This window comes from Eptatretus burgeri, chromosome 3 (genome assembly GCF_056783735.1).
Source record: "Eptatretus burgeri isolate ZD-2024b chromosome 3, Ebu_testis_v1, whole genome shotgun sequence".
Taxonomy (NCBI): Eukaryota; Metazoa; Chordata; class Myxini; order Myxiniformes; family Myxinidae; genus Eptatretus; species Eptatretus burgeri.
The window spans coordinates 36,900,565-36,922,987 of record NC_140963.1 but is presented as its reverse complement, the minus strand read 5'-3'; the positions used below and the strand labels follow the sequence as shown (position 1 = coordinate 36,922,987).

Below are 22,423 nucleotides of genomic sequence, written 5' to 3'. Positions count from 1 at the left end.
ATTGAGTGATACTGGATTTCGGTACTAGTTTAACCAGAAGGAGGTTGATGGTTGGTGGACCATGTGAGCCCTGCAGAAACCTTGAGAGGACAAAGCACAGAAAGAGCAGAGGGTGCAAGACCAGAAAGGAGACCATAAAAGACAGAGAGACCACTGATCTGTCCACAATAATGTAGTGATAGGCTCATCGACTCGGCTTCATCACGGAAATTCCAATAATCTTGAAGGCCTTGATTTTCCAACGTCAAGCTGAGCAAGATGTGATGCAGGGGAGCCAGCCCAGAGGGGAGAGCAGTACTTCATCAAGCTGTTGGAAGACAGCCTTAAAGGTGGAGAGGAGTGCAGGTGTGCCAAGGAAGGACTTTGTATGATGGAGGATGCTCAGTCAGTGGCTGGCTTTGAAGGCCAACTTTGAAATGTGTTTTGCCCAAGAATGGTTGATAGTGAGACTCAGTAGTTTAAATGACTGAACGTCCTCAAGAGCATTGTTAAAAAAGTCGATTGGGAGGAATCACCAACAGCAGAGTTGAAGGCCAATATAGTGGCAGACGGTCCTTTTGGAGAGAGATGGTGAGAGTGTGAGATTTGTCAGGATTGAAAGACATATTCCAAGTGTTTGACCAGCTTGTGATTTTTTTTTCAATGTCTGAAGAGAGAGAAGATGCTGCAGCCTTCTTGGCTGAAGGATGAGGGGTGTCACGGCAGAGGGTGGAGTCACCAGCAAATAGATAAAGAGGATTTTCCAGAGGGAGAGAGAGACAGACATCATTGATAAAGATTTGGAATAGGACTGAGCCCAAAACTCTCCCTTGGGACAATCCAGCCTTAACAGGGAGATAAGATGAAAGGAAAATCCGTTGAATGCCACACATCGGTTATGAGATTCGAGGAAGTTCATAAGCCACATGTGGCGTTGGCTTTGGATGCCATAGGCAGACAATTTGGAGAGCAAGGCAGGATGCCAGACTGTATCAAAAGCACCAGATACACTACATGGCCAAAAGTAAGTGGACACTTCGTCCAATATCTCATTCTAAAATCATGGGCATTAATATGGAGTTGGTCCCCCCCCTTCGCTGCTAAAACAGCCTCCACTCTTCTGGGATGACTTTCCAATAAATATTGAAACATTGCTGCGGGGATTTGCTTCCGTTCAGCCACAAGAGCATTCGTGAAGTCAGGCACTGATATTTGGCGATTAGGTCTGGCTTGCAGTCGGCATTCCAATTCAACCCAAAGGTGTTTGATGGGATTGAGGTCAGGGCTCTATGCAGGCCAGTCAAGTTCATCCACACCGATCCCGACAAACCATTTCTGCATGAACCTCGTTTTGTGCATCGTGGCATTGTCATGCTGAAGCAGGAAAGGGCCTTCCCCAAACTGTTGCCACAAAGTTGGAAGCACAGAATTGTCTAGAATGTCATTGTATGCTGCAGCATTAAGATTTCCCTTCACTGGAACTAAGGGGTTGAGCCAAAACCATGAAAATCAGCCCCAGACCATTATTCCTCCTCCACCAAACTTTATAGTTGGCACTATGCATTCGGGCAGGTAGCGTTCCCCTGGCATCCACCGAACCCAGATTCGTCCATTGGACTGCCAGATGGTGAAGTGTGGTTCATCACTCCAGAGAACACGTTTCCACTGCCCTAGAGTCCAATGGCGGTGAGCTTTACACAACTCCAGCCCAACGCTTGGCATTGCCCATGGTGATCTTAGGCTCGTGTGTGGCTGCTCGGTCATGAACCCCATTTCACGAAGCTCTCCGCGAACAGTGCTTGTACTGACATTGCTTCCAGAGTCAGTTTGGAACTCAGTAGTGAGTGTTGCAACCGATTACAGATGATTTTTCTGCGCTATGTGCTTCAGCATTCAGTGGTCCCATTCTGTGGGCTTGTGGCCTATCACTTCACGGCTGAGCTGTTGTTGTTCCAAGACGTTTCCACTTCACAATAACAGCACTTACAGTCAACTGGGGAAGCTCTAGCAGGGCAGACATTTGATGAACTGACTTGTTGGAAAGGTGGCATCCTATGACAGTGCCACGTTGAAAGTCACTGAGCTCTTCAGTGCAGCCCATGGTTGTCTATGGAGATTGCATGGCTGTGTGCTTCATTTTATACACCTGTCAGCAGTTGGTGTGGCTTAAATATCCGAATCCACGACTTATAAGGGGTGTCCACATACTTTTGGACCTATAGTGTATGTCCAGAGAGATGGCCTTGATCTCATGTCTGACATTGAAGGTCTCCACCATTGTTAGGTGAGTAGAAGCAGCATGTCCAAGGGGCAGTGACCTCATCTGAAACCAAAATGTGATCTGAGATGAGGTTGTTGTCGAAAAGTAAAGATGTGCTATCAACTGCGATGATGGATTCCATGAACTTGCTGATGATGGGAACTAAGCTGATAGGTTTGTATTTAAGGGATGAGGTTTTTACCTTTTTCTGTAATGCAGTGATGTTGGTGGACTTCCAAGCAGATGGAAGATGACCTAGTGCAAATGAGAGCATGAAAAGGGCAGAGAGAGGATGTGCAAGAGCAGCATAGCAGGATTTTAGGAGCAGTCCAGTCCAGGTGCAGAGTTTAGAGTCGAGGGTTGAAAGAACCTTCTCTTCATTTTCAGGTGCAAACGACACAGTGTCCAGGGGCAGTTGGGCACAACAGGGAAGGATGGGTACCGAGAGTGAGGGATTGTGGACACAAGATTTGCAAGCAAACACGAATTGAGACATTCAGCCTTCTCACGAGCAGAGTCAGCTGGCTGTGGTGCCAGTTGAAGAGAGGGAAGGGATAGAGGGAGCATACACCAGAGGAAGAATTCCCAGGCTGAGTTAACATCAGGGGAAGTCGATATGGGAGACCAGTTTTGAAGAGAGAGATGGATGCTTGCAGTCACTGCCGACAGTTGGTACGCAATGGTGCATTTTTTTTTTCCACTTTCATTGAATTTATGTGGTGTTGATAAAGCTTTGGAATGTTGAGCCAAATGCTCTCCTGCCTTGTCCAAGTTCCTTGAATTTCCTTGTAAGACTGTAAAATGGAAAGAAAAATATTGATTGGTTCTCATAATTAATTCTCAGTTTTTGAAATATTCCTTTTATTTCATTCGTACGTCACTTACTGCAATCACCAGACTCCTTGGCCGAGTATTTCTAAAATCTTTATCCTGTTGTCCACCTATTCTATAATTCAAGAAACGATCATGATAATTTAAGAAAGGATGTAAAATGAAAAGCGCGAAATTGCAATTGCACAATTATGTTTTGCATGCCAATTTCTTTACAACTTACCATTATAATCAATACAATTTTGGATAATCGATAACTTTGTCTTCCATCACTCAGCTCCAAATCCAACTCAAGATAATGTCATGTGAAGATGAAGTTTTTTTTTTTTTATCAGATAATGTGCTTGGAATTAAATGATCTCATCGAAAACTATTTGTATTTTCAAGAAACTAACGAGCAGGAACACGATGATCGTGAGTGGTACCGCACTGATTACATCCGGTAAGTCGACATTTGTTTGAGTACTTGTGTTCATTTTGGGGGGAGGTGAAGGGGGAGGGTGTAGTGTATAGAGATTGCATGGAGCAATCACCATTACCACATTGCCTGACAACTCAACAGGTTACAAGATTTGCTTTTCACTGGTTCAGATAAATCTGATCTTGTCAACATAAGCTTCCAGAATATGATGGTCCACATGTGACTTCAGATAACGACAAAGGGCATCTGATTGTTCTGCTCACGGCTTCCATGTGGGTACCCTTAACCCAGTTCTGAAGTTTATAAATCTTTTTCCATTACTGGAGCACAAAGGTTGGCTAAATACAGCAGGATACGAATACCAATACAGAACAAAATACATTGTGAAAGGATGTTGTCAACCTGGCGACATTCGATTTGGTAAATGACCTCAAGAACAATCTCGCTTATTTTGAGTAATTTTGCAACAACAACTTCCTGATCTTACTGCTTGATAAAGGAAATGAATTTGGTTCATTCAGCACAGGCCTGCAGCCAAGTCATGAAATGTGCATGTGTTGTGAATTGGCACCCGGGCAGCAGTTTACAGGTGACTTGCTCAAATCACAGCCTGTGACCCCTTACCATGGCAAGTGAGTGACCTGTCATGGAAACTGACATGGGCTGAAATATTGCTCTGCACTGACTCCACCAGCAGCAGTGAATTTCCTATTTTAATCACCTCCATGTGGATGGATTGGATCGTCGGTTTCGGTTATTGCATAGGCAGCTGTGTCATATTGGCTCCAGAGAGCTGCGACTGAATTGGCAGCTATTCCAGAGTGTGACAGTTACCACAATGAACCTGCATATTTCACTGAAATCTAAAAGTGAAAAAAAAGATTTATAACCACTGTGTTTACCCCCAGGCAAGGCTACCTGTCTCGTTCTGAAACTATTTGATGAAAAAAAAAGAAAAAGCATAGTTATGTTTCCCATTTGAAGCATTCAGCAATTTATTTTTTAGGTTTTTTTTCCTGCAACCTGAAATATGAGGATAAGTCAATAAATAAGGTGAATATGCTGTCACAAATAGTGCATGTGTGCAACACAATTGTATTATGTGTAATATTGCACGGAGAAGTATGAGTCTTTTGTTGGCCACTTAGTACCCAACTTCCCCATGTGTGGTGCCAGCAATCATGCTGTAAACATGGCTACACCACCACAACATCACACCCAATGAGTCATCAGGGTTTTGATTAGTGAGAGTGTCAAACCATGTGGGTGACATTCTTGGGAGAATGACTGCATGCACAATATGGTGCAATTCTACATTTGGGAAAAATGTGTACAAATGGTGTGAACAGTTTTTAAAAAGATGGATGAGTGGGTGTGTGATGAACAATTGTATAGATGACGAGTGTCTGTTGCCATAGAGGACAATGTGGCCAGGACTGACAGACTGATGCATGAAAAAAATTAATGTATCAATAGAAGACAAAGCTGCCATCGTAGATCTGTCTCATTGTCCACAAAACTCTGGCTGTCTGAAAAGTCCTCAACCCCACCCCACCCACAACTAACCCCAAGTCATCAACCATCCCCCAACTCCAAGCCCTCAACCCCTACTCCTCACAACCAACTCCGAGTCCTCAATCCCCACTCCAAACCACAAGTCAGCATCTCTCACTATTCTCAGAGAGCTGCCTCAACGCCGGCGAGTCTGGCAGTTCACTCAAGCAGATTGGCAGGGACTGCATGCATCTGACTGGTATGCTATGTGTGCTGCCCCTGATGTTAACTCAGCCTGGCAATTCTTCCACAGAAATCTTCTCTCTCTCTCATGCACATACTAACCCTATCTCGTCTTCAGTTATCACACCCTTCTTCCCACCCACGGTGCACTGAATCCTGTGGTGAGGCAGTTGCTCTGAAACAACTTGCCTTCTCTTCCTGGAAGGCTAATCTGACCGAAGGCAATCTCAGTGCATTGTAAATAATCCACAACAAGTGTGTGTCCACTCTCAGGAGAGCCAGAAAACAACATCTGTCCAATGTCAAAAATGAACTTTAAAACTTGCCTCCCTCCTCTTAAACTTGGTGGTACCTTGTTAAATTTGTCTCTCGTGGATGCTGCCTGCCTCCATCCCTTCCCTCTCTTCAAATGGTACCACAGCCGACTCCGCTCGTGAGAAAGCTGAACTCCTCAATTCTGTTTGCTTCCAAATCTTGTGTCCCCAACCCCCTCACTCTTAGAACCCACCCTTCCCTGTCATACTCAACTGCTCCTGGAGTCTTGCCTTTTTTGCACCTGAGAAGGTGGAGAAGATTCTTTCAACCCTCGACTCTGACTCTGCAACTGGACCGAACGGCATCAGCTCACATCTCCTAAAAACATGCTCTGCTGATGTTGCACATCCTCTCTCTGCCATTTTCACCTGAACATTTGCACAATGTCATCTTCCATCTGCTTGGAAGTCTGTCAACATTACTGCACTACATTAAAAATGTGCAAAAACTGATTCCCTCAACTACAGACCTATCAGCTTACTTCGAATTATGAGCAAGGTCATGGAATCCATCATCGCAGTGATATGAAATCCTTCTTTTTTTTTCTCCAATGGCCTGATTGCAGATCATCAGTTTGTTTTCAGACCAGGTCATTCTACCTTGGACATGCTACTTCTACTCACCCAACAAAGGATGGAAGTCCTCAGTGTCAGACATGAGATCAGGTCCATCTCTCTGGACATGTCTCACGTTTTGGATACAGTCTGGCATCCTGCCTTATTCTCCAAACTCCCTGCCTCTGGCATCCAAGGCCAACTCCACATATGGCTTACTGACTTCCTCTACTCTCATAGCTCTCATGAACCTGTCTCCAAGCAGAACCACACAGAGATCGTCATGAACAAAACTACCATCACAAGATGTTATGCTGGATTTAAACTCATTTCGATAATCCAGGGAGGTGGTTTATATCTGCTATGAAACTGTATTGTTGTATCCATTGTCATCCATTGGCCAGCACCTTGTATCCATTGTCATCCATGGCCAGCACCTTGTATCCATTGGTCAGCACCTTGTATCCATTGGCCAGCACCTTGTATCCATTGTCATCCATGGTCAGCACCTTGTATCCATTGGCCAGCACCTTCTATCCATTGTCATCCATGGCCAGCACCTTGTATCCATTGGCCAGCACCTTGTATCCATTGTCATCCATGGCCAGCACCTTGTATCCATTGGCCAGCACCTTGTATCCATTGTCATCCATGGCCAGCACCTTGTATCCATTGGCCAGCACCTTGTATCCATTGTCATCCATGGCCAGCACCTTGTATCCATTGGCCATCACCTTGTATCCATTGTCATCCATGACCAGCACCTTGTAACCATTGGTCAGCACCTTGTATCCATTGGCCAGCACCTTGTATCCATTGTCATCCATGGCCAGCACCTTGTATCCATTGGCAAAAGGCATGAAAAATACAATTAACTATTGTGATGTCGAAGTAGCTTGACATTCTGCATGGCATTGTGGGATATTCAAGTTTGACTATTTACAAGTACAAATTCAAATCCATTGTGTCAAATTCATGAGATGTTGACCAGCCAATTTTTCGCAGAGAATATCTCTTTTACAAGAAAACATTAAAAGGTGCCCAAGAACATTTTGCAGTGCCACTGTATTCATATTGACGAGGCAATCCATGCAATGTGTAACAACTCACCAGGAGCGATCATGGATGTAACTCAATTTGTGAGCACAGTAGAAACACGCGGTGCCCATGCTGTTATTATATAACGGGTTAGAAATGAGTTGGTGGTTTTCTTTTTGTTTATTTTTCTATTACGGTTTTCTTTTTTATTCATTTTCCTTTCTTTTATTCTTAATTTCTCCCATTATTTATCTATGTCTATGGAGGAGTGAATCCCAAGAATTGTTTTTCTTCAAAAAGGCTCATTTGGCTGCGCCTGAATGGGTTTGAGGGGAGAGGAGTAGCAGCTGAAACCCGAATCCTTTCCAGGTTCCTCCCGATGAATCCATCTTAGGCCGATTCGGGTTCCTCTGTTGACTGCAGTGCAGTATTTGGTCTTTCATTTGATGATTACTTCTTGACAGCTGAGACTGTTTTTTCACTGTGTAATGTAAACACTTGACCCTGAGCTCTCTGATCAAGATTTAAGTTTTGACCCGACTGTGAAACTGTCAGATTGGGATTTTGGAGGAAGGGCATTGCATCAATGAGTGTGCCATCACTGTGATGTTCACCGGGGTGTCTTGTCTGCTAACATTAGTTGGTGCACTTCAAATAATTCCACAATGTCATTCAATAAAGAGTATGTGAATTAATTATCACTGTCACCCTGAAGAAATTATAGATTCTTGTGCTGAATGACTCATGGGAAGGCAATGGCAAACCACCCAGCCTCGCCCTTGCTAATTGACTGCTTCGATATCGCTGATACTTTTTGGGCAGATTATTGACTATAGCGCACGCACACACACACACACACACACACACACACACACACACACACACACACACACACACACACACACACACACACACACACACACACACACACACACACACACACACATACACACACACACACACACGCGCGTAGTTAGCGATATGCCTTTGGGGTAAATGGGCTTCGTTTATAATAGTTATTTCCAGAGTACATGTTCAGCACAAGCGTTGTAATACTTGTATAACAGGTAGAGTTGAGTAAAGATTCCTTAATCCTCCCTCCCAAATGTTATAAAAATATACTAATAGCCCAGTTTCAACATGGCCTCCATTAAGGCCCTGTCACACCTTGACGATTTAGTCAGCGTATGCCTGACGTATGCAAAATTTGGCTAAAATGCTGGCACACGTCGAATACGTTATGGGTAAGTTTGTATACGTTAAGAGTACGCTGGCATACGTCTTTGTATGCTGGCATACGTCTTTGTACGCCGAGGTGTTAGACAAATTTTCCATGCTTGAAATTTTTTGATGTATGCCAGCATATGACTCACACGTTCCGCATACGCTTGGCCATAAGTTGTTGGCACGTTATGCGATCGTTGACACACGTCGACACACGTTACTTGTAAGTTACTCATAAGTCGAAACACGTCGAAGTAATGTTTAGCGTACCCAAAACTTATTTCTAACCTATGAGGAACGTGTTGTAGGCACGTTACGCGATCGTTGACACACGTCGACACATGTTACTTGAACGGTACTCATAAGTCAAAACACGTCAAGGTAATGGTTAGCGTTAGTGTTCCAGACTCCCTGGTTTTTTTTTTTTGTTCGGCGTAACGGTGATGTTGACACTTCGATTTATAGTGCGGTTATAATATAATATAATTAATAGGCTGCCGCTCAACGATTTAAATTATAACCGCACCATAAATCGAAGTGTCAACATCACCGTCATACCGAAGAAAAAAAAAAAACCAGGGAGTCTGGAACACTGACTTTAACCATTACCTTGACGTGTTTCGACTTATGAGTACCGTACAAGTAACGTGTGTCGACGTGAGTCAACGATTGCGTAACGTGCCTACAACTTATGCCAGCATCTGCGGAACGTGTGTCATACGTCGAGTACGTAAAGAAATTTTCAACATGCTGAAAATTTCTCGACGTACTTGGCGTATGACGACGTATGCCAGAAAACTACGACGTATGCCAGCGTGCTCTTAACTTATACAAAGCTTACCCATAACGTATCCGACGTGTGCCAGCTTGGTTCGGCAAATTTTTAATATGTCGGCATACGCTGGCTAAAACGTCAAGGTGTGACAGTGGCCTCACACTTCGATGTCTAGTGTGGTTATGATTTGAATCGTCGAGCCGCAGCCTATTAATAGCCTACACCACGTGATCGTCGGCGATACGCTGCCGTGCGCTATGCATAAGTTAGACTATCGTTGGGCATAGGTTGTGTAGGCCGACAACACGCTCAGCATTCGTTGATATAAGTTATCAATATGTGATTAAAACGTTCTGTGTACGTTACTAACACATTATGCATACGTCCAACACATTATTATACGCCCAAAACTTTTAAAAAAACATCAATAGTTCAGCGTACGCCAGCGTTTTACATACAATTTGAGACCTTGCCATACGCTGGCTAAAACGTCAAGGTGTGACAGCACCTTTAGTGAGGTCGGCTTCAAGATCCTTCCATCGGTCAGAGACTCCGAGAGGGTTGGAATAATCCCTCACTCCCCAATGGAGAGTGGCCAACGGGTGCATCCCGTTGGGAATTAATAGAATATGCAACAGACGGAAGCTTGTGCACTTGTCTTCCAGAGGCTATCTCCTGCGGAGCCTTCCCCTGCTCATAACTGCTTCTGCCTATAACTTCTGCTTAACATCCGGTATGAACCTGCTTTACATCCGGTATGAACCTGCTTCACATCCGGTATGAACCTGCTTTACATCCCGTATGAACCTGCTTAACATCCCGTATGAACCTGCTGAACAACCGGGATGAACCTGCTGAACATCCGGTATGAACCTGCTTTACATCCGGTATGAATCTGCTTAACATCCCGTATGAACCTGCTTAACAACCGGGATGAACCTGCTGAACATCCGGTATGAACCTGCTTAACATCCGGTATGAACCTGCTTAACATCCCGTATGAACCTGCTTAACAACCGGGATGAACCTGCTGAACATCCGGTATGAACCTGCTTTACATCCGGTATGAACCTGCTTAACATTCGGTATGAACCTGCTTTACATCCGGTATGAACCTGCTTTACATCTGGTATGAACCTGCTTAACATCCGGTATGAACCTGCTTTACATCCGGTATGAACCTGCTTAACATCCCGTATGAACCTGCTTAACAACCGGGATGAACCTGCTGAACATCCGGTATGAACCTGCTTAACATCCGGTATGAACCTGCTTAACATCCCGTATGAACCTGCTTAACAACTGGGATGAACCTGCTGAACATCCGGTATGAACCTGCTTGACATCCGGTATGAACCTGCTTAACATCCCGTATGAACCTGCTTAACAACCGGGATGAACCTGCTGAACATCCGGTATGAACCTGCTTTACATCCGTATGAACCTGCTTAACATCCGGTATGAACCTGCTTAACATCCGGTATGAACCTGCTTAACATCCGTATGAACCTGCTTAACTTCCGGTATGAACCTGCTAAACATCCGGTATGAACCTGCTTAACATCCGGTATGAACCTGCTTTACATCCGGTATGAACCTGCTTAACATCCGGTATGAACCTGCTTTACATCCGGTATGAACCTGCTTTACATCCGGTATGAACCTGCTTTACATCCGGTATGAACCTGCTTTACATCCGGTATGAACCTGCTTTACATCCGGTATGAACCTGCTTAACATCCCGTATGAACCTGCTTAACATCCGGTATGAACCTGCTTAACATCCGGTATGAACCTGCTTAACATCCGGTATGAACCTGCTTAACATCCGTATGAACCTGCTTAACTTCCGGTATGAACCTGCTAAACATCCGGTATGAACCTGCTCAACATCCGGTATGAACCTGCTCTACATCCGGTATGAACATGCTTAACATTCGGTATGAAGCTGCTTTACATCCGGTATGAAGCTGCTTTACATCCGGTATGAACCTGCTTTACATCCGGTATGAACCTGCTTTACATCCGGTATGAACCTGCTTTACATCCGGTATGAACCTGCTTTACATCCGGTATGAACCTGCTTTACATCCGGTATGAACCTGCTTAACAACCGGGATGAACCTGCTGAACATCCGGTATGAACCTGCTTTACATCCGTATGAACCTGCTTAACATCCGGTATGAACCTGCTTAACATCCGGTATGAACCTGCTTAACATCCGTATGAACCTGCTTAACTTCCGGTATGAACCTGCTTAACATCCGGTATGAACCTGCTTTACATCCGGTATGAACCTGCTTTACATCCGGTATGAACCTGCTTTACATCCGGTATGAACCTGCTTTACATCCGGTATGAACCTGCTTTACATCCGTATGAACCTGCTTAACATCCGGTATGAACCTGCTTAACATCCGGTATGAACCTGCTTAACATCCGTATGAACCTGCTTAACTTCCGGTATGAACCTGCTTAACATCCGGTATGAACCTGCTTTACATCCGGTATGAACCTGCTTTACATCCGGTATGAACCTGCTTTACATCCGGTATGAACCTGCTTTACATCCGGTATGAACCTGCTTTACATCCGGTATGAACCTGCTTTACATCCGGTATGAACCTGCTTAACAACCGGGATGAACCTGCTGAACATCCGGTATGAACCTGCTTTACATCCGTATGAACCTGCTTAACATCCGGTATGAACCTGCTTAACATCCGGTATGAACCTGCTTCACATCCGTATGAACCTGCTTAACTACCGGTATGAACCTGCTTTACATCCGGTATGAACCTGCTTAGCATTCGGTATGAACCTGCTTAACATCCGGTATGAACCTGCTTAACATCCGGTATGAACCTGCTTATCATCCGGTATGAACCTGCTTAACATCCGGTATGAACCTGCTTAACATCCGGTATGAACCTGCTTAACATCTGGTATGAACCTGCTTATCATCCGGTATGAACCTGCTTTACATCCGGTATGAACCTGCTTTACATCCGGTATGAACCTGCTTTACAACCGGTATGAACCTGCTTTACAACCGGTATGAACCTGCTTTACAACCGGTATGAACCTGCTTAACATCTGGTATGAACCTGCTTTACAACCGGTATGAACCTGCTTTACAACCGGTATGAACCTGCTTTACAACCGGTATGAACCTGCTTTACATCTGGTATGAACCTGCTTTACATCCGGTATGAACCTGCTTAACAACTGGTATTAACCTGCTTAACATCCGGTATGAACCTGCTTTGCTTTACATCCGGTATGAACCTGCTTAACATCCATGTCAATTTAAATGCATGAGGTCATGGAAATGAATCTCACTTCTGCTGCCTTCCTCAAGTAGAAACTGTTTCGATAGTTCTTCTCTTGGCTTCTTTGTGTTTGAGAATGAGCATGTTTGTCTGATTGAAATTGTATTAAAGTAACGGTGGAGAAGAAGATTTATTTTCGAACACGAATGCTCACGTAGCTCTGGTGTTGGGGTCATGGTTGAGGTGCTTGGCTTAACATCTTAGGATCTTGAGTTCAAGCCCCTGTTGGGTTGTTGAATTAACACCAGGTAAGGTTAACTCAGCTTCTCGTCTTTCTGAGTTTGGCAAAATGAGTACCAGTGTGCTGGTAACGGGCATTGCATCAGTGGCACAGCCATTCCTCAGAAAATGATGCAGCCAAGCAGCCACAGGCTGCATATGAAGAAGTAAATAAATTCCTGCATTCTTTCATTTTTTTTATGATGACCTCTTTTTTTTCCACAATTAAAACCATTTGAGTCTTTTCAAAATATTATTATCCGTCTGATGTTGCAGCAAGTTACATCGTATCTCATGGATACTGCACATAGAAACGCAAGTGTCAGGAAAATGTGTTCTGTACACGGTGCATGCACTGAAATTATATCCTGGTATCTGTGACAATGTAAAAACAAAACCAGATTTGTGTCATCGCTGTCACCGTCGTCGTCGTCGTCATGTACCATGCCTTACGCAGTGTTAGTGCTACCGAAACAGTCATTGATCTCCATTCCTGGTGGGGTCACCACTCCGACTCAGGAAGTCAGTGCAGGAATTTGGAATTGAGCCATAATGCCAGGAACAGCTCACCAATTTTTAACAAAGGATACCGTGGGATTTTTAACGTCCACCAACTAATGACAACAGACACTCGTTTCACGTCCATATGGGGGAGGGCACACACATTGATGAATAACCCAGCCTGTCAAACACCAGGATGACGTTTATAGCTGGATCGGGATTCAAACCCAGGCTAAACAGCTTAGAGATGAATATGCATACCTCGAGGCCCTTCTGCCAGCCCCGAAATTTGTATGTATGGTCATAATATTTATGATTAATAAAAAACCAGTGACAGAGTGAGGATGTAGCTACGTGTGTAACTGTGTATATCCTCACATTGTGTCTGTGTGCAGGAGAAGGCTGGTTCCACCGTACCTTCCATTCTCAACTGCATGTCAACCACAAAGGAACCTCCAACCTTTAACCGCACCAACAAGTTCACCAAAGGCTTCCAGGTCATAGTTGATGCTTACGGTGTAGGTTGCTACCGTGAGGTCAACCCAGGTATATTCCTCAGCATCACTTGATTGACTGCATGTGTTACAAGTTGTTTGATTAACATATTCTCTCTCCTCTCTCCTCTCTCCTCTCTACTCTCTACTCTCTACTCTCTACTCTCTACTCTCTACTCTCTACTCTCTACTCTCTACTCTCTACTCTCTACTCTCTACTCTCTACTCTCTACTCTCTACTCTCTACTCTCTACTCTCTACTCTCTACTCTCTACTCTCTACTCTCTACTCTCTACTCTCCACTCTCTACTCTCCACTCTCTACTCTCCACTCTCCACTCTCCACTCTCCACTCTCTCTCCTATCTTCACTCTCCACTCTCCACTCTCCACTCTCCACTCTCCACTCTCCACTCTCCACTCTCCACTCTCCACTCTCCACACACACACACACACACACACACACACACACACACACACACACACACACACACACACACACACACACACACACACACACACACACACACACACACACACACTCTCTTTCTCTTTCTCACACACTCTCTCACATACTCTCTCTCTCTCACACTCTCTCACTCTCTCTCTCTTTAATTATTGTAAAGGAAACGAAGCTCATTAATTTAGAGTTACGAGGGTTATCCCAAAATTTATACCGCCACTAACATCATAGACTTCCTTGCCATTGACACACTTTATTCCCATCAAATAATCTCTCTCTTCAGAATTATTCGCCCAGTGTGAAACCAACCTTTTAATCCCAGCTTTGGAACTATTCCTTCTGAAGTGTCCTTAATGGATTAGACATGGCTGTCTTAACATCGACAACAGACGTAAAACATATTCCCGTAAGCACATTAGTTTCGTTTTGGGGGTAATAATTGTAAATTAAGATAAGAATTGGAGCAGATTTGACATGTATTATTGCCTCCGCCACCGAAGGTGAACAGAGGTTACTGTATGTTTTCACTGCCGTCTGTCTGTCTGTTTGTGAACAGGATATCTCAAAATGTTAAGGATCGATTCAGATGAAACTTAGTGGACAGGTTGGAGGGGGTGCCAATAACGAATTGATTACATTTTGGTGAAGATTCAGACACTTGAATTTTTTTTAATCTCTTAAGTGATTCTTCACCATTGAGAGATGGGACCAAAAATGATACATAGCTCGATATCTCAAAACATTATGGACAGATTTGGTGAAAACGTGGTGGACAGGTTGTGTGTGTGTCAAAGCCAAATTTATTCGATTTTGGTGAATATCCAGATCTGGATACAAGAATTTTTTTTATTTTTGAAAGTAATTCTTCACCATTGAGAGATCGGGCCAAAAATGATACATTAGCATGATATTTCCAAAGGTTTTGGATGGATTGTGACAATATTTGGTGGATGACGCGTGTAGGTCACAATAACAAGTCGATGAGATTTTGGGTAAGCTATGGATGCACATCCAGCCTTTCAGTTGGACACAAAACATATAATAAACTGTTCAGCCTGGCAGAAGCATGCGCTCCACCAAGTGCCGTTCTAGTTTTTTCTGCATCACCATCAATTCAACAAGAGTTTGGATGTCATTATTGCTGAGGTTCTATATCTCTGCCGCCTCCTTGCAGGTAGGTACTGGATGCGATCATTTATATTCCTGAAACGAAACTACGAGTGTGAGCAACCAATTATTTAATTGACCTCAGTACATCATCAGATGGTACACATGTCATGTGATCGCTGAGACCTTTTATTGAAGTTACAGGTAAGGTTTACGATGACCCCTCATACATTGACAACAAACAACAATATCACCAGTAAACTAGAATGGCACATGGTAGAGTGCATACCAATGCCAAGCTGAACAGTATACATTCTGTATCCTACCGATAGGCCGCATGTCGATCCGGACCTTAACCAAAACCTAATCGGCTTGTTCTTGTCACCGAACCAACTCATCCATCAAGTTTTGTCTTAACCCATCTACAACTTTTTGAGATATCTTGCTATATATCGTTTTTGGTGCAATCTCTCAATTGTGAAGAATCATTTTTTAAATTCTAGGATCTGAATCTAAATCTGGATCTTCACAAAAACCTAATAAATTCGTGCTTGTCACACACCTAACCTGTCCACCAAGTTTTGTCCGAATCCCTCCGTAACTTTTTGAGATATCCTCCTCACAGACAGACAGGCAGGCAGATAAACAAACAGGGATGAAAACATAACTTACGTCCATGAACCTTCTGTAGCGGAGGTAATAAAAACGACACTTTCCAGCTGTTGACAAGTGACATGCACTGAATTAATTCCAGTAACACTGCCAAAGTAAAGAATAAAAGGATAATTAAAATAACACAAAAATCTGAATACAAGCAGCAAAAACATTTATGTAATATCTGAGGGGAAAACCCCATCAAAATGAAGGGTGCGCAAAACTCAACACACCACAACACAGAGGATTACAATAAATACAAAGTTATGGATTATGTCTGATTAATTATTGGGAATAAATAATACAGTCCAAGAAATGAGACTTTCCCTGGGGAGGATTGGAGGTGAGGGGAGCAATTGGTCAACAAATTTGTCCAAACATTGCATATTGGAATGAGAGCTTTTTAACATCATAGCAAGCCCCCTCCCCTCCGCTCCCACAACAGGAGGGTAAGGCAATCTTTCGCCTCTCCCTCCCCCCCCAGGAACAGGAGGATAAAGCCAACTTTAATATCCAGACACGAACATACATACATACATACACCCACATACAGTACACACGAGCACACTCACACATGAAGGTGGCTACTTTGAGACCTGGGAGGGCTACGTTACACCTTTTGAAACCCATCCATGTGTCAAGACAGCAACCACCATCAACTTGCGCACGCGCGCGCGCGCACACAGACACACACACACACACACACACACACACACACACACACACACACACACACACACACACACACACGCAGGCACACACGGAGGCAGATACTTTGAGACCTGGGAGGGCTCCGTTTCACCTTTTGAACCCCCCCCCCCCAGGTCTTGAGACAGCAGCCAACGACACACATGTTGTTATTTTTCGTATGCACAAGTGGCCGCTGTTTACATCATTTCTGGGAGTGTGGCTGTGCCGCTGATACAGTGCCCCTGTTTCCACTAAGCTGGTAATAATTTTGCTGACCTTGGAAGGACGACAGGCTGAAATCAACCCACCTGATGTTATTTTATATCACGATTGGGGCTCAAATTCAAGACCCTAAGAACTTAAGCCAGTCACCTTAACCTTGAAGCCAACACCAGGCTTTCCTCACACACATTACCTCAAGGCACGATCTTCAAAACAATAATTACAACTGCAATAACCACATGAATCGAGCAAATTGCTCCTCCCCTTTTTTTGAATTACCATACATTCATGAAGGAACACCCTTCTGCATTTTCATACTATACAGCCTTGAACAGTCATGCTCACAGCAAAATTACATTCAATACCCATAATTTATTAGACAATTATATATATGGCATATATTGGCACAGATTGCGGCTGCCTTCAGTCCCGGAAGTATTAAAAACAAGCCAATGCACATACATGAAGCAAAAACATGCGTACGGCTTATGTGTGTATGTAATACATCATGGTTATATACCTGGTATCATTCCAATTGCACTGGGCCTGGGACTGACACACAGGGCCTAAGGCCTGAGTCCTGCAGCTTATTGCTGCTTCACAAAATGGTGGCACTTGATTGTGGGTGGAGTCGGGTGAGCTGTCCAACAAATTGAACAAAGGCAGTCGTGACTTAACTTCTGTGAATGTGAGGGCACTTCCTCCGTGACAGAAAAATACATACACAGGGCTTTTATAGTGAACGTAGTGAGGTTCATACTCAACGCGTGCACATGAGAGAATAGGAAACAACAACAACAACAACAACAACAACACAATACCCTGGCAATTTGGAATCCGTGTGGTTGGCTATGACCCTTTTGCTTCCGGTTTTTGTCATGGGGAATGATGCATGCCGGGAGATAAAGGCATCGTCGGAGACATGAAAGACCCAAATATCAGACATGGTGTATATTTCCTCCACTTATTTTAATAAAGATATCTCCCGCATTATCAAAAAATATTTTTTAATCGTGATTTACATTATTTGATCGCTGATCCCGAATCCAGGCCGAAGTAACCGGAAATTGCATATACAGTTGTGAACAAGTTATAGGTAAAGTCAGAAGCGAATGTAAGAAGAATTCTATGTTCGCTTCTAGGCTTTGCCTATTCCATATTATACAGTGTATAGATAAGGGGTAATGTGCATAAGAATTGTTACATGGAACTTGAGATAATTAATATATTCAGCAGAATGATCTCTCCCCTTTACTTGTGAATGAGTGAGTCATTATGCTGTTCATTAGATTTGCAATGAAATACTTTTTCAACAATTATAACACGATAAGACAGTGGCTTTATACGCATTTTCTGAAGACTGAGATGTTTGCTCGAGGATGCATCTGAAGTGGATCTCATTCGATTACAATGCTTGTCTTGCTATTGCTTTTGACACCAGCACCTCCATCTTGTTTGGTTGATGTTGTATTTTCATTGAGTTGCTGCTATTGATTTTGTGTTGAACCCTTTTTTAAAAAACTTGACAGGACTTTAAAGTCCTACCCCCATCAACTGCTGTAGGAAATGGATACTGGCTTCAACTACCTGTTTCTATTTACTTTTTTTCTCTTCAAAATTATGGCTCATGGAAGAGCCGAGAAGATGTGGGACTTCTCAGTCCATGCAGTCGGTTGACAGGAATTTCCAGCAGACTATAACTTGCATTAAGTCCCTGGATATCAATACCTCCTTTCTTATAAAACACTAGAATGATTTCCACGTACGTATGTCTTGTGATAGGAGGTAAAAGTTAAAATCTTTTGACATATATCCAGACTATGTCCCTGTCTCAACAGCTGTACTATAACATGACATATGAACAACAGAACAGACTTTGTGAGATTGCTTTACCGACAACAGTTTTTTTGTTTTATTTGTTTAACTATTGGCCATATATTTATTCTGTCTGCAGAAATAGCAACATTTGTGACCCTCCTTCCACCTTGTATGCCTTATGAATGCCCTTCCTCTCACCTCCCTTTACTTCCCCATCCTCCTAATCTTCTTTCTCCGATTTCCATACTGTAATAACACTATCCTCCTTTATTTTTCCTGGCTATTGCACTTTTTTATTTTTTTTTTAAACTATTTAAGTGCTCATCCCAAGTTGCCTTGAGAGCATTAACTGACCACAACATTAGTGTGCACCAGCATCACATAGGTTAGACCAGGTGAACAGGTTGGTCAGCCCTTTCCTCAAGATCATTAGTGAGCCAGCTGGGTTTTATCATTAATCTGATAAGCAACATGGCATGCTCGTCAGAAATTATCATGGCAGTTTTCCTCCTGAGAATAATTTGATTTTGAGAAGCTTAGAATGCAAATGCTTCATAGAACTGCCTTCACCTGGATTTGAACTCACAACCTCAGTGATGCCAGTCCAGTGTCTTCACCACTCGATCAAGACAATGCATGTAAGCCTACTATGTAAAATATGGCTGTATTTGTGTATGTCTGAAAATCATAGAAAAAAACACAGCTGAACCAATCTCCATAGAATTTTACACACATGCTGGGGGTCCCCAAAGTCAGGTTATTGGCACAAAATTTTTTTCCTCCCTCCACATGAGGGTGGGGAGTTAACTTCACATTTTCGTTGAAAATACGGGCCAATCTTCGATCCTGACTTAAAACACGAAGTGCAATTTTTCTTTCTTCATGAAAATATACCCGAATCACACAAATTATTACTTTGTTGCACAGCTCGGCTTCTTTCTTCATCGAGTCATGTTCCCAGAATTACTGGTACTTTATAAAGCAAAGTTGTAAACAAGACTGATTATAACGTTTATTATTCATATTGTTTTATTTTATCCTGGTTGAAGTTCTGATGTTGGCTTTGACATTGTTTCATCAGCCTTGTACACCATCATCACTTTCCCCTTCCTGTTTGCCGTGATGTTTGGGGACATTGGTCATGGCATCATCATGGCATTATTTGCCTTGACCTTGGTGTTTAACGAGAAAAAATTGGAAGCCAATAAGGGAGCCAACGAGGTAAGTTCAAAGATGAAAAATGGAAGTAAAGGCAAAATGTGTGAAGCTAATATTCTGGTTTTCAAATATTCTGCCAAATGTAGTGATTTGGCTTAAGAGTAGCCCTTTAATATAGGTTTTCCCAGCCATTTTCATCGTTGTTTTAATTGATGTCATAGATGAGCATTCATATATTGGACTTGGGATCCTATGATCCTGAGTTCAAATCCCACTCAGCTGTTGAATTAATACCAGGTGAGGTTGACTCTGCCTGTCATCCTTCCAAGGTCGGAAAAATGAGTGCCAGCATGCTGGTATACTGTGTCGGAGTGGTGACCCATCCAGGATTGTGTCCATTAGCCAAGGAGACTGCTTTGGCAGCACCAACGTTCTGTAGTATGGTCCCAATGGATTGATGGATTCATATATACAGTATATTTTAGGGCCATCTTACTCACCATTCACCTGCAATGTGCAGTCTCAAGTTTCATTCAAGTCGGGCAAAGAAAAAATTATTTAAAAAAATCAATTCCCGATTCAGTCAATTATCAATGCAAATTTGATCAATGCAAAGAGCCTCATTGGTGTAGTTCGTGGAGCTATGTTTTTTTTTTTTTCTTGAAATGATTTATTTCAAAATCTCAAACATTTAGTATAGACAAAGAACGATTTATTTTTAAGCATAAAATAAACCGCCATTTTGATCTAATACTTCCGTGTTCATTCATAAATAAAATTGTGTTTAGAAGATTATGCACAATAATTTCTTTGACTTTCTTTTCTCCGTTTGTTTTTTTTCACATTGACACGCAATATCAAGTTTCGTTCAAATCTGTAAACAAAAAAAATTATTAAACTAGAACGGGCACTCGTAGAGCGCATACCTTCGCCGCAGCCACTAGTTACCTTTGTATTAAGTTGTCCACAACGCATCTCAATACAAATATGCATTTCGTGACCCCCATGACCTTTGACCCACAACCGCTACCTAGGGTGACAATAGTACTATTCCTTGTGTCATTTCAGAAGATGGGGAATTGAACACTGAACAATTTGGAGTTAATTTGATGTAAATTGGAAACATATTAACCGTTTTCATCATGAAAAAACGATGTTGACCTTTTTGTGACCTTGACCTTTGATCCGATCGCTCCCAAAATCTAATGGATTTGTCCTTTCATGATGCCAAACAAATCCAAAACAATTAAAGCCTCTCTGCGTTTTTTTTTTTTTTTTTTGCGTTAAGTTGTCCACAACGCTTTCCGATATAAATGTGAATTTGTGTGACCCCCTTGACCTTTGACCCCCAACCGCTGCCTTGGGTGACAAAAGTACTATACCATGTGTCATATTAGAGGATGGGGAATTTAATTTTGAACATTTTGGAGTTAATTTGCTGTAAATCAAAACAAAATTGACAATTTAATCGCGAAAAAACGATTTTGACCTTTTTGTGACCTTGACCTTAACCTTTGATCCCATCGCTCCCAAAATCAAATCGATTTGTCCTCTCGTGATGCCAAACGCATCCACAAAATTTCATGACAATCTGCGAAGTGGTTTTTGTGTAATGTTGTCCACAACGCTTCCCAATCAAAAACTCCATTTTGGTGACCCCCTTGACCTTTGACTTCCACAGACTAACTAGGGTTGCAAACACTATACCATACGCTATATCAGTGGATCGGGATTTGAATACTGAACATTTTGGACTTAATTTGATGTAAATCGGAACAAAATTGACACTTTAATTGCAAAAAAACGATTTTGACCTTTTTGTGACCTTGACCTTGACCTTTGATCCGATCGCTCCCAAAAGCTTCGCCTGGCGTCCTTGAGTAACTGCACATCTTCTCTGAAAATTTCATCCAAATCGGTCCAGTAGTTTTTGCGCAATGTTGTCCGCACACATATTTACCAATAAATAAATACACAGGGGTCAATACAATACCTTCGTCAAACGAAGTTTGCGAAGGTAAAAATCAATTCCCGATTCAGTCAAGTACTCTTCGGGATTATTTGATCAATGCAAACAACCTCAGCGGTATAGTTCGCTGGAGCTATCTTTTTTCTTTTTCTTTTTTAATGATTTTTTTATCAACCACTGTCACAACGAGAACCCAACGGGTTCACTGGTCGTCTAGTATATGTATATATATATATATATATATATATATATATATATATATATATATATATATATATATATATATATATATATATATATATATATATATATATATATATATATATATATATATATATATATATATATATATATATATATATATATATATATATATATATATATATATATATATATATATATATATATATATATATATATATATATATGCTGTCGGTCTGTTTGTTTCCCCCTTCCCCACCACGAAACACAAAAATGCTTTGTGGAGAGAAACAATTATAAAGTAAAAATTGCCTCAAATTAATCAAACCAATGGGAAAATATTATTCCAAACAAAGTGGTACATAAGAGATTACATCTTTCTGCATATCGTGGAGATATTGCAACATTTGAAACCAAGGTTTATCTAATCGAAAGTTTTGAAGAAATCAACAGTTACAACCT

At 42.3% G+C, this 22,423-nt stretch overlaps 1 protein-coding gene across 6 annotated transcripts in view; it reads left to right on the top strand.

Annotated features, from left to right (window-relative positions):
* Positions 1-22,423, top strand: part of LOC147029696 (V-type proton ATPase 116 kDa subunit a 1-like) — a 504,511-nt gene that overhangs the window by 208,038 nt on the left and 274,050 nt on the right. For all 6 annotated transcript variants that reach the window (XM_085872936.1, XM_085872937.1, XM_085872940.1 and 3 more), the window contains 2 exons: positions 13,583-13,733; positions 19,715-19,854. In XM_085872936.1, coding sequence (XP_085729062.1) covers positions 13,583-13,733; positions 19,715-19,854 — 291 coding nt within the window. The remainder of the gene's footprint in view (positions 1-13,582; positions 13,734-19,714; positions 19,855-22,423) is intronic.